Source organism: Azolla caroliniana, unplaced genomic scaffold, assembly GCF_043228905.1.
Source record: "Azolla caroliniana isolate FFs.n. ecotype wild unplaced genomic scaffold, voAzoCaro1.0.p SCAF_1, whole genome shotgun sequence".
NCBI lineage: Eukaryota > Viridiplantae > Streptophyta > Polypodiopsida > Salviniales > Salviniaceae > Azolla > Azolla caroliniana.
This window is the reverse complement of record NW_028230436.1, coordinates 32,844,665-32,861,661: the sequence shown is the minus strand read 5'-3', so window position 1 is coordinate 32,861,661 and position 16,997 is coordinate 32,844,665. Positions and strand designations below refer to the sequence as shown.

The following is a 16,997-nucleotide window of genomic DNA, read 5'->3' as shown; positions in this document are numbered from 1 at the left end:
TTTCAAGAACAAATCAGTTCTTTACCAGCTCATATATTTAATATACTTCCATTTGGACAAAAAAAGTGGATCTGTAAGGTTCAACTCATGCTTAAACCCTTGTGATCTCATCACATTCAGGGAGTATCGTCATGTAAAGTGCTCCTCCCAGCCACTTACCCTCCACGGGGAGTCTCATTTTTACACTTTTGGGCACCCTGTATAATGGAGGTTGTAAGGGCAGGTGGCAAAATTAACAAGAAGCCCTCTCATATCATCACAATGCTTCCTGCATAAATCTGAAATGTAGGTCAAAAGGCACGAACGAAGCTCAGTCTATATAGAGCTATAGAAGCCAAATGGCATAATTGGAAAACATTGCACTTTTTTTATAGACTTGTGGGGTTCCCATGTAACCCTATGATACAGTCCGTCCATAGCAGACAGATGCTATGTATAAATTTCTTGACCATTTCTCCTATCAAACAACAAAAAAACAACTACATCAGTATTGTGACTTATCTTTTGATGGCAAGATTAAAATGCATATAAAACATAATACAAACAACATTGTTAACAGACCAGACCTTCACATGTGTACTAGGAAAGGCCGACGTACGCAAAGTCTCTTGTGTCTCATCAGTCAATTTCTTTTTCGGTACACTCAATACAAAAGCTGCTTGATCTGTTGTAGCAGCGGTGGCTGTGATTCGGTAGCCAGTATCCCACCGACGATGTATACCCTCACTTGGATACAAAAAATCAAGCTCCACAACCTACAATATATCAGAATGAAAAATGTAATAACGTTGAAAGAACACATGCTAACCACGATAGTGGCAGTATAATTAATAGGAATCATGCTAACCTGATCTGTAAAACCAGCATTGCGGGACATTACTATCCCCCAGCGGCTTCCAGCTGTAGCCATAGAAGTGACGTGGAATCCTTCTCTCCACTTCTTGCTAATCCATTTGAAAGGAAATGATTCACTAACTTTGTAGGATTGTTGAGTGAATGGTGTACCTATTAGCAAACGACAAAAATGAAAGAGGATACATAAAATATTCCCCTGCTTGAAAAATGGCAGAAAGAAAAGCAGGCAGGCCTTGGATGCACACACTCTAGCAATATGATTAAATGCATTGGAAAAACATTTGTTTTCATCTCAATATACAACCCGGGATTTTCCAATTACTGTGATCATCAGGACTGCCAGTCAAAACCTTCATAGATTGCAGCAACACCTTATTTGAATTTTGTCATTGCTATGTTTGTGCCTTACGGAACTCCAAATAATAAATTTAGAACAATGGTACCTTTTGACATGACCACCAAAGCACTGCCATTGTCGGAACCAGCAACAGCACTGATATAATACTTCTGTTCCCATTGTTCCATAATCCACTCCTGTGATGTAATTAGTAATTAATAAACAATGGCCTTGGAGAAGATCCCTGTCTTCAATGATAATAGAGACTTATACCATGACCTAAGAAACAACCTTATGGAAAAACAACTGGGATAACTCATACACTTGTCCTGAAAATCCTGTTCCAGCATCCATGATAAGAGCCCAAAGATTTGCACTAGAAGCCACACTGCTGATATACAGGCCATCTTCGTAACCCTTGTGAACATACTGATCTATGCGTTCATCTATAACGTTGAAGTGGTATCTGCTTGACAAGTAGAACATTAAAGAATGTTAAGTCACACCTGAGCCCTCACTGAATCACAGTTATACTTGAGTAGAATCCCAGCAGCATATTGTTGCTGATATATATGGGAATGTTTCATGAGACTTACTTCTATGAAATGCAAGATGAACTAAGTGGCTAATGAAAATACCCTTGCAATGTCTACTTTGAATTCGGCAAGTTAAAAAGATCACAGATTTCTTTCTTATGAAGATGCAAACCAGGAAAGAGACTATGAAAATTGTGCAAATAAGATGTGTGATGCATTTCGTATGCATCTGCATGAATACTATCACATAATGTAGGGAGTCATCAAATTGATCTACAATGCTATATAGACTATAGACTATAGACTATAGTCTTTTTGAGCATTACTGTTCCATTGGACTTTTTCACAACACAAACAGAGAAGTGTTTATAGAGAGAATAACTTTCTCTAAAAGTTGGCATTACAAATCAAGAAGATGACAGAGTAATAACCCATTGTCCAACTCTTATCACTGCACTTTTGAGGAAAATTAGATCTGGGACAGCTTAGTAATGGCGGGCAATAAAGTCCACTTTGAGCACGTGACCTAGTGCCATCATCCAGATATGTCAAAAGTATGATAGACATACAAATTTTAGTAACATCATCTCTACTAGAGACCCCCAGTTGAGAAGAAACTCTCTCTCAACTGGCTTAGTGGTAGGCCTATTGACTCTTAACTAGGAGGTGCAAGGTTCGAATCCTCACTTGCCCTCCTTGTATATATATGTGACATTTATGAAGACGTTAATACATCTTTCTTTCTTTCTCAGGTCATATTGCTCAATGGACATTGGTGACAACTAACAGCTGGACTGATGTTCAGAATTGCACCAGCAGCAACTGCAGAGACAACAGTGGTGGCATGAAATGATGAGTACAAGGCTATGTATGAGCAGATTGGGAAAGCCTTGCAAGTGGGCTGTTAGGAACAGGCTAAAATAAGGATATAAATTAGAAAGCCTAGATGGCTATAATGTGGCTATAATATGGATGTCAACGTCTTTTAAGAGGCCAAAATGGCCTATGAGACTGCAGAAGAGAATACATTTTAAGATAAACCGAAATAAATATAACCAAATTGATAAACCTGTCTAAGGTACTGGATAATCTCATTTGCTACCCATACATTCTGAGCTTAGACGCACTGGCACTTATGACTTAGCATAATCTCCAGCATGGGCTAATCCAAGATAGAGAGATGAAGCATCTTCGGTGCCCAGTGTTAATGACCTTTATTTGTTGATAAGCAAGGGTAAGCAAGAAAGCACTTTTGCTTGGGGTATGCAACAAAGCACTTTTGCTTGGTATATTGCAACTTCTTCTTATGTTGTGGTCAAGGCCCTACTTGTGTAGCCCTAGATTGACTTGCAGCATGAGGAATAGAGCTAAAGAAAGTTGGGATGCTTCTTTGTTGATGAGTTGCTGTTGCTGTAATGTTGTTGCTCAGAACGAACCCAAGCATTCCATTACCCTTGAACAGGCAGTAGTTCTCCCTCTTATTTCATTTCATAGAAAACAGTCCAATGAAAAATCTAATGTTCCCCCAATTCTACATCCCCATGACACAAATTGCAGATCCATTCTTCTATATATGTGTGTGCACATCTGCCTACATCGATCTCAAACTTATATGAAGAGGTATCAGCCTGACCTCAGTCCATGTTATAATGGAACAGAGTAGTACATTTGTATTTATGCCATATGTTCCTATGATTCTACAGAACTGCTATGCTTTAATTACAAAACTGCTGATCTTGAGTACCTATGACACTACAGATTGCGTGAGATAGATGTTTATCCATATGAGCAAACCTGACGATATATTCATCCAGTGGCAGGTGTAAAATTATACCTATTAGTGTGTCATCTTTCTACCAAGAGGTGTTGTGGGAATAGTCTACGCCTTTTTACTATCCAATTTAATGCTATCAGTTGGGATCGACCTCTTCCTTTCCACTTTGGTCATGTCCAAATGCAGATAATCTAACCTATAATGAAATGGAATGGTGCATTTATGTGATTGGAACCATTTCTGCATTTCAGCACACAAATGATGATCATCTCCAGCTCCACCAGCTGTTTTAATTACAGGAGTGCCAATATTAACTACCTTTGCTACGGGAGCTCCTAAATGGCACTTTTTTAGAGAGAACATTGAATTGCATAATGTGCAACCTCCTAGAGGATTTTTTAGCCAACTCTAAATTGAAATTACTCTCCGTTAGTCACTCGTTTTATTAGAGCTCAATTGTACATCTCCCATGAGTGTAACCTACCAGCAATCAACACTCAATATTCTGAGGAGTCTATATTAAATGAAAAGCAATGATTGATGTTGGGTATTGGTAGAGAACACGTCTTAACATGTAAAGAAATATGGTTGCTAAGTGATATTGTAGCACAGCAGAGCCAAGTAGGATCAATATAATAATATATCCTCATCATGAGGAGATTTGAAGACAACTTCTCCCATGGCCAGGTGAGTTTTGGGAGATAAACTTCCCAAGGGATCACCCACCCAGCATTATCTCTGGTTCGCAATTTGGTACAGCCAACTAGACCTATAACCTCACAACTTGGCACCAACTTACAGTGGATATGATACATTGTGCTGACCTCTCATGAAAAGAACTCATTATTTACAATAAGGTTCACAGGCAATGAGCTTTCTATCACTAATTAGCCCCAAAACCTTAAGGTGTTAAGGGCCTATAACCCGGCCAACTTGAACCAACCTCACAACTTGGTACCAACTTACAGTGATACTATGCATTGTGCTCACCTATAATGAAAAGAGCTCATTAATACAAAAAGGTCCACAGGCAATGAGCTTTTTATCACTAATTAGCCCCAAAAGCTTAAGGTGTTAAGGGCCTATAACCTTGCCAACTTGAACAAATCTCACAACTTGGCACCAACTTACAGTGCATCCTATGCATTGTGCTGATCTCTAATGAAACGAACTCATTAATTACAGTAAGGTCCACGGGCAATGAGATTTCTATCACTAATTAACCCTATATACTAAAAATTCCGTGTACATATTGCACACTGAAGTATTAATTCCTGGTGAAGGATATGACTAAATTGTTAATTGCTGGTGCAAATCTCTTTGAGAAAGAGAAACTCCATAATTCATTTCAATCTGAACACAATTGTTGGATTTGTTACTGGTTCATCTGAAGTGCTATCTCTATCTTAAGCAGATTTCTCCTCAAATAAAAAGAGAAAAGATGACACAAAGGACTCATTATGTAATGCTTAGCAAATGCAAGGAAGGAAAAAAGGTAATGAAGCAATTCAAATTTTGCTTTATAATGAAGATATTCAAGCTTTCAAGGTGGGACGCTCATGTTTTTATGATATGTTTAGCACAGTTTAATTATGTTGATCACCTTCAGACTATCGAAGTATCAGTTGCAAAAAATGCTGAAAGGTATGTTCAAGTGTTATGTTTGGAAACTTTTAGAGTGACATTAAAACAATAGTGAGCATCTGCAACCTAACCTCACAACTCTTCCCTTTAATAAAAAGAGAAGGCTCTACAATGAGCTTAATTTATGACCCAACAAAGCATATGGCAAAAGAAATTGTAAGTGTGGGATCCTGAAACACTGGAGATTTAATGAAATCAAATATGCCATCCTAGAAAGATGGTACATTATGCATTCTCTATTACATGCAAAAGCATTTCTTCTAAATCCATTTTGGGAGAACAAAAAATAAAGAAAATCACAGTCAAGTGAATAATGAACTGATGATGACTACAGGTATGGTAATTTACGAAAATTGTATCAATTCTTCTGCATATGAATCTTAAGGGAAATGATCTTTCTCATCTTCCATTAGCAAATGAAGAAAAAGATGGAAATATATTATATCACAGTGGCAATCAGTTTGAAACATGCATTCTTCCATTCAAAAAGCTCATTATTGAGAAGGTTTCTCTACTTGTTTCTGCTTCTTTCTGGTGAGAGCATATTTTCTTTTATCCATACAAAGAGAAGGAATAAGTCGACTCCTCACAGAAGTTGGCATATTGACAATGTACATACTATCATTGCCTCATTAATCAAGAAGAGAAACTCTAGCATCATGAAAGAATCAATTAACAAAAGAATAATAGAAAATCTCTTGATAAAAGAACGGAATTTGCGATAGGCCATAAACTCATTATGTGCTCTTCTAATTCCACTAGCATTGATTCTCATTGACTTCACAAAGGATACTCCGTTAAAAATGTAATCCCAACCATTCATACATGCTGCATTGAATCCATCCGTCTAATCTGATATTAGGATATATCACTTTTCCTGATCATGAATTATTTGGATTTAGCATTCATGATCAAGAAAAAAGATACTCCTAAAATATATGAGACTGGAGAGTCCATGCAGTCCACAGATCTACTAGTACAGTTGATCACATACACATCCATTCATTATCATCAAGGAGATTAGATCAGTATTTCTAAAGGGAAAAAAGGGAAAAAAGTTACAGAGGTTTCTCTAATGGCGACAATGGCATTGCCCATTAAAAACCCAATTGATGACATGGTGGACGCAGAATTAGATGCGTGTGTTATTGATGGGATACTTGTGATCAAACATGTTGGATTCATGTGGCTTACTAAGTAATAAAATATGAACAATCAAAATTATTAAGCAAAATGGAAAATAGTTACCGTTGCTTCATGGTTTTCCGAAAATTGTAGATAGTAATCCACTGTGTTGCTGGCATCCCTAATCGTGTTTTCTTTCTTGGTTGCTCGTCATCAACTGCCTCCATAGACAACCTTGAGCGTTTTTGCCCAGCCTAGGAATGATATCTACAGGTCAAAACCAAGTACAGATTCAAAAAATAAAAAGTCAAAAACATCTAGCCATACCCACCTTCACTGCCCCTTCTGTAAGTATTGGTCTGATAGCAGGATTTGGACTAAGAATTGCATCAAAAATGCTGATCAGTCTTGCATAATCAGGTTCTTCATCAAACTTCATGCTAACCACGCTATCAAGAAACTGCTTGAAGGGAGCAGGGCATAAACAGCAAAGAGCATCAGCCGATGTGCCCATCTTTTTCTTACAGACCTGAAACCCCTTGTTCTCACCCTAAACAAGAAATTAACTCTTAGCAACATCAAAAGGGATGCGCTTCTTACAAACAAGAACAATAAAATCAGCAGTAGTTCAGGGAAAATCTATTAGACCTGAAATCCCTGCCATGGTAGACGTCCACGAAGTAGAAATACCAAAGTATATGCTAGAGATTCGAGATCGTCTCTCCTACTGCCAGTTCGACCAAGATGTGCGTGAACACTTGCATATCTTACAGTTCCCCTACCACAATAATGAACTACGGTATAAAGATTGTCTCCAAATCAAAATTACCAAGATCATGTCTAATTTTTCTACAATGCATCAACGAAGTAAAGACATGCAGTGTTACCTAAAAACATCTGGCCTCTGATCATATTCGATGTGTCTCCCTGTAGCAGAATCCCTCCATTTGGATGCTGAACAATCAACGCAGAAATTCACAAGAATGAGTAAGAATTTGAAATAAAGAGGGTGAAAGTCTGTAACTGAGTATGTTTAAATTACCAAGACCAAGGTCTACAAGAAACAGCTTCTTTTCATCAGCTGAACCAGGGTGTCCAAGAAGAAAATTTTCAGGTTTCACATCTCCGTGCACATAACTGTAACGAAATATATCAGAGCTATTGACATACTCATAATTGATCAAAGTTATAATAAAAATGGTAATATTACCCTTTTGCATGCATCTTCTCCAAAATGGAAAGAGACTCAACAGCAATGCACGCAACCATCTCCGTAGACATGCTGGTGAACACATGATCTTAGTCTTTCTTTCTTATCTAAATATTAAAACAAATGTCTTTTTGGTTCTCAAACAAAGGCCTAAAAACTTACGACTGGTTTGAGGTGTTCCATACATCCCACAAACTGGGTCCTAGCATGTCCATAACCTACAAGAGAATACACAATTTATTATTTTTAGCAATGAGAGAAACATAACACACAATGTGTATCCTTCCACAAGCGTAAGACAAGTCTCATAATTACCATAATGTAGAATTCGCCTTGGCGTCCTTTATAATGTACATGAGGGACTCCATAGCATCCATTCAGAGCACTGTAATTAACACATTTGAGTGGAACTATGCTAGACATGCAATAGAGAAGTTGGTAACATAGAACGATATGAGAAAGTTCAAAGGTTAGTGAGTACTTGTAGACTTGCCACTCGTATGGAGGGCCACTGTTACAGCCTTTGTTATTGCGGTGCTCAAATTTAAGAGCCACCTGTAAATGTTAAGCATTGACAAGTCTATTTCAGCATAAATGTGAGTTCTCTTTTCTACCCTGAGATGCTCTATACAACATAGAAACATGGGCTGTATCTTCCAAATGTAATAACAAATGCATGTGTAATTAATACTTGAATGTACCCAACAGAAATGCAAGTGCCAAAAGTATCTATCAGCAAAAGAAAACAATAGTTAAGTGTTCTCATCTCAACCCTGAGATGGTCCGTGGAACATAAAAGAGAGTTCTCATCTCAACCCTGTCATATCTGTAGAACATAAAAGCTAGTTCTCATCTCAACCTTGCGATATCCGTAGAACATAAAGTCTAATTCTCATCTGAAACCTGAGGTGATATATGAAACAGAGCAGAAAATGGTATGCATATCTGCAACACATTAACAAATGCGTATCTAAAAATTATTTGAATGGTTTACCATAATGCATATGCAAAGGCACTTAACAGCATAAAAAACAATGGTCACATGTTCTCGTCGTAACCCAGAGATGATCGGTGGAACATAAACGCAATTCTAGTGCAAATCAGCGATGATCCATGAAATAGGATGCATCTTTGCAACACATTAACAAATACATGCATAAATAATGTCTGAATATATTCAGCAGAAATGCAATCAGCAGATGAAAAACATGGTCAAAGTGTTGTGAATGACCTCTGCAGCATGAGGGCCAGATCGTTCCGACACATTCCGTATTCGACGACCTACATAAACCTGACCAAACCCCCCTTTTCCGAGCTTGCGATCTATCTTATATACAGGAGAATTACCTACTTGCACCTGAAAAAATAGAAGGAAATAAAAAATCGACCATCATAAAAATGTGAAGAGGATAAACTTGAACAATGAAATTTTTACTCTGATCACATATAAAGATCATGTAGAAACAGAACGTACGTAAATACACATAAATGCAAAGAATATACATCGAAGCAAAGAAATCTTACACCATACACATAAAGATTATTTCAAAAGGAGCACCAAAGCCTGAGTGGTACATTTATAGAAATGCAAAGAAGATATAATGAAGGAAAGAATGCTAAATCAAATACATAAAAAGGATTTTCCAAAATGGCAAATAGACACATTAACAGAAATGCGAAGAGAAATTTTAACCAAAGACGAAATAGTATAAAACCAGATCAGAAGATGTTGACGCAAAGAAATATTATCATAAAACCTGAAAGGACCGTGTTAGAAAAGGCATGAGCCTAAACGCATACGTGTGTATAAAGAAATGTCAAGAGGAAATGTTTAAACAAAGAAAGCTAAACCTAAACACATATAGGATCATTAGAGAAGAGAACAAAAATATATGTAACACATATACTAGAAATGCGAAGACGAAAAAAAAACATGTTTTAAGCAAATAAAGGAAATTTACTCTATCGGGGATGGGAGCAGAAGTTCCTTCTTCTTCAACCGCAGGGGCCACAGGCTTTCGATCAGCATTATTGTTTCCGGCACTCTCTTCCTCCATATTCATGTGAAACAATTATAAGTGTCGGTGATGGCGATGGTTGGAAAGAAATGTGCAACTATAAATGATGGTGGCAATGATGATCGATGGAAGAAATAATCCTCTCCTATAACCTCGTTTTTCCAATACTGACTATAAACGATGGTGTTGATGACGATGATAGTATTATCGATGGAAGAGATTCCCCTTCTTCTTTAACCTCATTTCTTCAACACTACGGTACAGAAGAAAAAGTTTTTGCATACAGATATGTCTATGCCGGATGCAGAAGAAGAAGTGGAAGATCTTCCAGGCTGATCACAATAAGAATAGTAAAAATGCCTCTTTCTTTCTTGCTTGTTTTATATGTCGTTTAAATGAAGTTCTGACGCAATGTGAACGCAAACAGAGAGCAGCTATGGAGAGGCGAAGCTTAATCTGATCAAAAGGCAGAGATGGATAAGGTTCGGGATATGGAAATCGGCTGATCTCAAGAGGAAAACAGAGAAAACTATGCGATCCGAATAAATCGATAGAAGGAAAGAAAAAGAGTGATCTTCGCATGGAAGGTAAGTACCTGATGATGTGGATGATCAGACAGGAGAGAATAAAATCTGTTGATGACGACGATGCTGATGCTGATGGTGGAGAAGGAGATGGAGAAGGAGAAGGCGAGGATAATCTGATGCAGGAGGTCGAGCAAAACACCATGGCCAAGCCTGAATCCAACGACGCTTTGATAAGAAGAAATGGTGAAGAGGATGATGAATCAATGGAGATGGAGAGAATCAATCAGACAGACAGATTACTCCATCTTCCAAAGCAAAGCAGATGGAAGGGATGAAGATGTAGAAGAACAGTATGTATACATACATATATGTATGTATGTACGTATACATATACGTATGTGTATAATGCAGGTATGTGTATATGTATTTATGCATATACGTACGTATGTATGTATATGTATGTATGTGATCAAACCCGCATTGTTTTTCCTCTCCTTTTGTTTTTCTTCTTCTTTTCTTCCCTGTTATTTTGTTATTTCTTTTATTTATTTATTTTGCTTATTTATGTTGAAGCACCTGTGTGTGTGTGTGGGTGTGTGTATGTGTCTACATATTCTGTTCTGTTCTTTTCTTTTCTTTTTCTTTTTTTAATGTGTTGTGCAAAAACAACACACACTCGGCTCTTCTTTTCCTCCACAAGGAAATGGCTCCAACTCAAGATGAGTTTAGCCGCAGAATATCTGCTCCCTCGACCATCACTCATTCATTCGCCACACTTTCATCCTTCCCCTCCGCCCATGCACCTTCCTCGTGAGTGCTCACAATGGGCATGCATGTATGTAACTCGGCATTTTCTACTATGAAAGGAGCATTGCTCACGGTCTCGATATAGTATTGCCCTTCAAAGATATATCTTGTTCCCCCTCTCCTCACCTAAACACCCAACTCCCCGAATTCCATGTCTCTAGTTTTTGTTGACCCATCGTGGGTGTTATGAGCATACACTCAAGTAATTGTGCCTTTGGAATGTGATAATAAGGTGTTGTTGTAGATTGTATGTGGTCATCCGAGAACCAAGCTCATCCATTTCATGTTTGCACTTTGCATTCATTGTTCGGGCCTTTAATCCATGAGATACCTTTACAAGTGTACAAATACATGAGTGACTAATTATACATTTAACATGTGGTAGCATTGAGGTTGAAGAAATTAATGACCTTATCTTATTGTCATTGTATATAGCGTCATGGCTTGTGCTTTTACTCTCTATTATTCATGTCTTTAGTCCATCCCACATCTTACGAATATTTTCAGCAAACATTAACTAAGGGCTTACTTGATATGTGATACAGTTTGGGTTTCATTAACAATGTCATACTCTATGGGACATAAACCTTTTGTAATTATCCAAGTATTTGACCCTATTGTTCATACATGTCTTTGATTTAGGTTTTTGGATTACAATGCATTTTCACTCGCATGATTGCATGACTACAAATCTATGATTTGTCAAACTAGATGGAATGTCCAACTTTCTCTATTCGTTATCGTGAAGAATTTTGGCCAGAGGCGGAAACCGGGAAACATTGGCTACATCGGTGGGGTGCAGCGTGTGTACGCACCCATGTACATTTAGTGTGAATAACGAGGGCGCCTTTATGGCGCCGAAGAGTAGTCAAGTCAGGACAGACGATCCCATGTAAGTTGGGATTTGTCCCACATTGTAACGCATCCCTTTCCTTGTTCTATAAAAGGAGGGGAACGCCCTTTGTGAAAGGGTTGCCCATTTTGCATTAGAGGGTATACCGTTAGGTTTAGAGTGAGTTCTTCTTCTTCTCCTTCGTGTTTGCTTAGGGTTTGCTTCAGCTCATCTCCTGCGCAAGACCCCGCTCGGCGCGACGAGCCCGTGAGCTCCCCGACGGCGGCTTGGCAGCTGACGACTACTGTAACCTGCCTTGGAACGGCTTGAAGTCGGGAATGTATTCTTCTTTTATATACATATATACGTTTGCGTCTGTCTGTGTATATTCACGTCTTCGTTGGTGTCGGGTGCTTCCCCTTTCTTGCACTTCCTGTACTTAAGGGTGTGAGTCGGGTTGGCCTGTGTGTGTGTGTGTGTTTGAGTGAGTGTGCGTGAGTCGGTGTTAAGCGCTCTCTCTCTCTCTCTCTCTCTCTCTCTCTATCTCCCTTCGGTTGCTTCCGGTGTGCTTCTGGGATGCCCCGGAAACGGTGAAGCACGATTTCCTACGCTCCATCACTCCCTAGTCCAAGACCCCCGTGGTCCAGCCTTTCTCCACGCACGCGCGTAACAACGCGACATATTTGGTGAACCCGACGTGAAAGGCGGCAAGGGAGGATGGAGTCGGAAGACGACGACCTTGCGGAGATGGTGGCCGAAGTGGTGTTGGAGTCGGCACGAGTGGTGATGAGGCGAGAAGCAGCGCAACAGGCGGTTGAGCGAGTGGTCGAAAGAGTCGGCCGTTTCAACGGGGACAAAGTCCCATCTTACTTGGAAGCCTACAACGCGGAAATGGAGGGGCATGGCGTAGACGAGGCGTTGAGGCTGGAGTTCTTCTGTCGGGTCGTGGTTGTCCGGATGCATGCGGAAATAAAGGAGCTCTGTGAGGCTCATAGTTCGTGGGAGGCCTTCGAAGAGGCGCTCCTGAAGGCATACGGAGGACGGCGGAAGAGCCGGGGACGACACGACTTTGACCAGTGGGTAGCATCGACAAAGACCCATCGAGGCGCGACCAAGGCGTTTCGAGAGTTCGAGCGACGGCTTGCTCGGCTCCCGGAGCGGGAACAAGGTTTGGTGGGGGCAGACAAGGTCCTATTGTTCGTCAGGTCGATCGACCGAACGGAATGGGAGGCCATCGGGATTGAGCTCGAAGACGATGATGGAGCGAATGGGCTTACGGAGGACTGGTCGAAGGTCGGAAGGGTGTGCCAACGGCTAGACAACGAGTGAGCCGAGAAGGCTAAGAGGAAGGTACGTGATGACGTGCCATCACAACGGGAAGAGGCCGAACGGCAAAGAGAGTCGGCAAGGGTCAGCGTTGGGGCCAGGATTGCGGAGTCGTACGCAGCTCTCGAGGCGATGCTCGAGGAAGAGGAAAGACGGAGGCCGCAAGCCGAGACTGAGAAGACGGACTTGCGCCACGCGACGGCGGAAGATCGGTACCACGGGAGAGGGTGCGGAACAAAACGCCCTCTCGACTTGCGGAGATAGAACGACCAAGGACGGGGCCGAGATCCCGGTCATAGGAGAAGCAAGCCCAGACAGGGCTTGCGCGATCGGTAAGAAGATGACCGCCGACCACGAAGAGTCGGTGGCTACGAACAAGGGCGTAAAACGGACAGGCGATTCCTTGTGTCTTCCCACACTTGCTCTTGAGACGATGGCTATCGGGCCCGAGTGCCCACGTGAGTCCCAAGCGGAGGAAGGCGGCGGCGATAGACCAAGAATCACCGGCGAGACGATACGGGGAAGGAACGGACGAAAGCCCACGGACCCGATTCCGGAGATCTCGGCATTCGGGCCCGTATGCCCATGTAAGACCGAGGAGATGGATGGCGGTACCGAGGAGTCCTGGCACGATGCCAGCGAATTCGGATGGGAAACGACCTGCGAGGAGGCTAAGGACGAACGCAGCACGAGGAGATCGGCATTCTGATACGGTTGGAGCGTAATCTGGTCGTGGATCGTTCGATCGGGGCCGGATTCGGCATGAAAGTGCCGATACGGAAGGGGGTGTGGGACGAGCCGCCCTCTTTTACATGGGGAGAAAGACCGACCGGACGAAGGTCGAGATTTGGAAAGAGAATGAAAGCCGGTCCTATGGGATTCCTTACGCCGATCCGGCTGCAGGCCCGAGTGCCGGCGTGAGTCCTATAAGAGAGATCGGTGGCGACAGGAGAACGGGACTTGGCAATCCGGAGAAGGACGAACGGACCTGGACGAGAACCGGGCGGATCGGACTCCCGGATGACCATTCCGAGAGGGAGGAAGAGAGCAGGCCTACGAAGAGGCCGAGGACACGGTACGTCGGTACCACGGGAGAAGGTGCGGAACAAACGCCCTCTCGGCATGCGGAAAAGGACGACCCGGACAGGGTCAGGGAGACAAAATGACGGTCTACCGAGGATCCTTCACACCGGTTCTAGAGACTCCGGCAGTCGGCAACGCGGTCGACGTAAGACCAAGATACTGACGGTGGCGGTGTCGTGCCTTTCGGCTCCGGATCGTTGCGTGAGTCGGGTGGGAACCACAGAGGTCTTGGACTAGGAGAAAGGAGTTCGTGAGATAGAGATTAATTATGAGTAAATAGCAAAGAGAAAGATAAGAAACTCGTGAATCACACGAGTATACTATATTAATTGGTACTTAGGGTGTTAAGAGAGAAGTAGATGTATAAATCGTGAATCCCACGAATAATTTTTGTATTGATTAATTCTTAATCCAAAAAAAAATCAACAACCCTTTACATATTTCTCTCCTCCTTATATAAGGAAAAAAGAGCTAAGCATGGCTTCATGCTTTTTTTTTTACAAAAAGTGTTCATGTCCCCTAAAAATGTGCATGTGATGCTTTTTTATTTCCTAAGTATAGGGCTCATGCACGCTAGATGTGCATGAGTTATTTTTAGTGTCTCGTGTTTTTTCTTTTTCATATATTAAAGAAATACACGATTTACCTTTTAATAAAGGTATGCATAAATAAAGGTCTTATACATATTAAATCTATATTTAAAACACTTAAGATAAGTTAATGTAATGGTAAGGTTGAGGTTTGTCAACTTGGAGGTGTAGATTTCGAATCACGCCCTGCGCAGTAGTGAGTATTTCCTTCTTTTTTACATTTATGTCTCTTTATCCGGCTCTTCCTTGCCGGTATGCCGTTTTCTTCCTTGCCGGTATGCCGTTTTCCTCCTTGCCGGTATGCCGTTTTTCCTCCTTGCCGGTATGCCGTTTTCCTCCTTGCCGGTATTCCGTTTTCCTCCTTGCCGGTATGCCGTTTTTCCTCCTTGCCGGTATGCCGTTTTCCTCCTTGCCGGTATTCCGTTTTCCTCCTTGTCGGTATGCCGTTTTCTTCCGGTTCTCACCGAGCACTCCATTCTCTATCCGGAGGGACAAAAATATAATTTCCACATAGTGTGCAACCTACACTACGACACTCGCCCCCTCCAAACCCGCACATCCTCCGGTATGTGCCGAAGATCTTGATTCTTCGTATCCGTCTTCATCCGAAGCTTCCCCCGATTCTCCCCTTATGTCGACTATGAGTTGTAATCCACTTTCTTCGCTTCCCGCATCATTGTGGTCTTCGTCCGATTGCTCCTCGTTGTCGGCCTCGACTTGGATCACATAAGGTTTGTCGTCGGTCCGCTTCTTGAAAATCTTCACCCGCTTCCCGGCTATAGGCACTCGTAGTATTGTTCCATCCAACTCGGACAGTCGGTATGTCCCGTTGTCGAAGACCTTCCGAACCTCGTACGGCCCGAACCACCTTTTCGCGAATTTCCGCATCGTTGTATGTTGATGGTCCAAGCTACTATCATAGACGATCACCCAATCTCCTTCTTCAATCCTCCTCGGTCGTAGTCGGTGCTTTGTGTCGAACCGGCTTTTGTTCCGAAACCGTGCTTCTTGTTGTCGGCGTGACGCTTCCGCTACATCTTTCGGTCTTCCCTCCAGTTGTCGTATCCGGACCGCTAGTAGTTCTTCCCGGCTCATCTCTTCCTTCCACGGTAGTATTGTCCATGTCGCAATTGCGGTTTCCGTTGGCATTACCGGTGCTTGTCCGGTCATGAGTTCTGCCGGCATGTAACCGGTCACGGAGCTATGCGTCGTCCGATCCGCCCATAGTGCATACGGAAGCATTTGTGGCCAATCCTTCACCCTTCCGTCGCATGCCTTCGCAAGTGCTTTCACGATCGGACTATGTCCTCGTTCGATCTTCCCGTTGGCCTCCGGATTGTAGGCCGTTGTCAACGTTAACCGAACTCCATGTTTGGCGAAGAATCCCCTAGCTTTGTCCGAGTCGAGTTCTCCCCGGTCTGCAATCACTTGTCCTACGCAGCCGTACCTACAAAACACTTCTTCCAAAAGAAATTGGCACACCGCGGCACACGTTTTCCTCCGAAGCGCTCGACCTTCAACTTGGTTTGTGAGATCTTCTCGAGCTAACACCAAGTATTTCTTTTGTCCAACCCCGGTCGGCATAGCTACAATGTCGACCATCCACTTGAAGTTGATTGTCGGTGAGAATGTCGGATGCAGCTCATCTCGGTGTCGGACCCCGGAGTAGACTTGACATTTCTCGCAGCTTTCTGTGAACTCTGCGACATCTTTATACATGTTCTTCCACCAATATCTTTGCTTGATTTTCACAAAAGTTGCCCATGTTCCTCGATGTCCAGCCCAATCGGATTCGTGGAACTCGGACATTATCCGGTTTCGTTGCTCTTTCGTCCCGACTACTCAAAGTGGTATCCCATCCGGTCTTTTCGGCGTCCTCCATATTAAACCGTTTTCCAAGAAGAACTTTTGGACTTGCCTCTTCTTCCTTCGGATCTCGGCTCTCCTTTCTTTATCATTGGTTGAATCCTCGACCTCTTGTAGCATCTTCCCGATCATCAAGGTTTCCCCTTCGTATTCTTCTTCCCGGAATTCTCGGATCATGTTCACTCGGCATATGTGTTCTGACATGAAGTAGTCTTCGGAAACTTCTTCATTATCTGATTCGGTTATGTCGTCTTCAAACCGCGCCCTCGATAACATGTCCGCTACCGCGTTGTCCTTCCCCGAGATGTGTCGAACCTCCGGATTAAGTGACTTGACATATGCAATCCACCTTAGCATAGCCACATCCGGTATCGTACAACACCGCATCATCCCGAGTATCGGAAGACAATCCGTCTCGATCACCACTTCAGCTCCGATCAAATAATCCCGATCCGATTTTATCGCCG

The 16,997-nt window shown here is 42.2% G+C and overlaps 1 protein-coding gene across 1 annotated transcript; it reads right to left on the bottom strand.

Moving 5' to 3' along the window:
* Positions 1-10,380, bottom strand: LOC147869863 (casein kinase 1-like protein HD16). Its single transcript, XM_087334093.1, has 17 exons — positions 10,095-10,380; positions 9,443-9,955; positions 8,713-8,838; positions 7,963-8,036; positions 7,797-7,866; positions 7,644-7,699; positions 7,482-7,553; positions 7,314-7,408; positions 7,159-7,225; positions 6,920-7,049; positions 6,603-6,821; positions 6,395-6,525; positions 1,484-1,658; positions 1,299-1,389; positions 848-1,005; positions 567-755; positions 1-457 (listed from the first exon to the last, which is right to left on the bottom strand). Exons 2-17 carry the CDS (start codon positions 9,542-9,544, stop codon positions 398-400), a joined length of 1,815 nt encoding a protein of 604 aa, XP_087190219.1. The 5' UTR covers positions 9,545-9,955; positions 10,095-10,380; the 3' UTR covers positions 1-397.
* Between the last annotated feature and the right edge of the window lie 6,617 nt (positions 10,381-16,997).

Coding starts and splice junctions, on each gene's coding strand:
- LOC147869863 (XM_087334093.1), bottom strand. CDS start 9,544: ATGAATATGGAGGAAGAGAGTGCCGGAAACAATAATGCTGATCGAAAG. Junction 7,867..7,962: donor TACGAGTGGCAAGTCTACAA/GTACTCACTAAC, acceptor TGTTAATTACAG/TGCTCTGAATGGATGCTATG. Junction 756..847: donor ATGCTGGTTTTACAGATCAG/GTTAGCATGATT, acceptor GATATATTGTAG/GTTGTGGAGCTTGATTTTTT.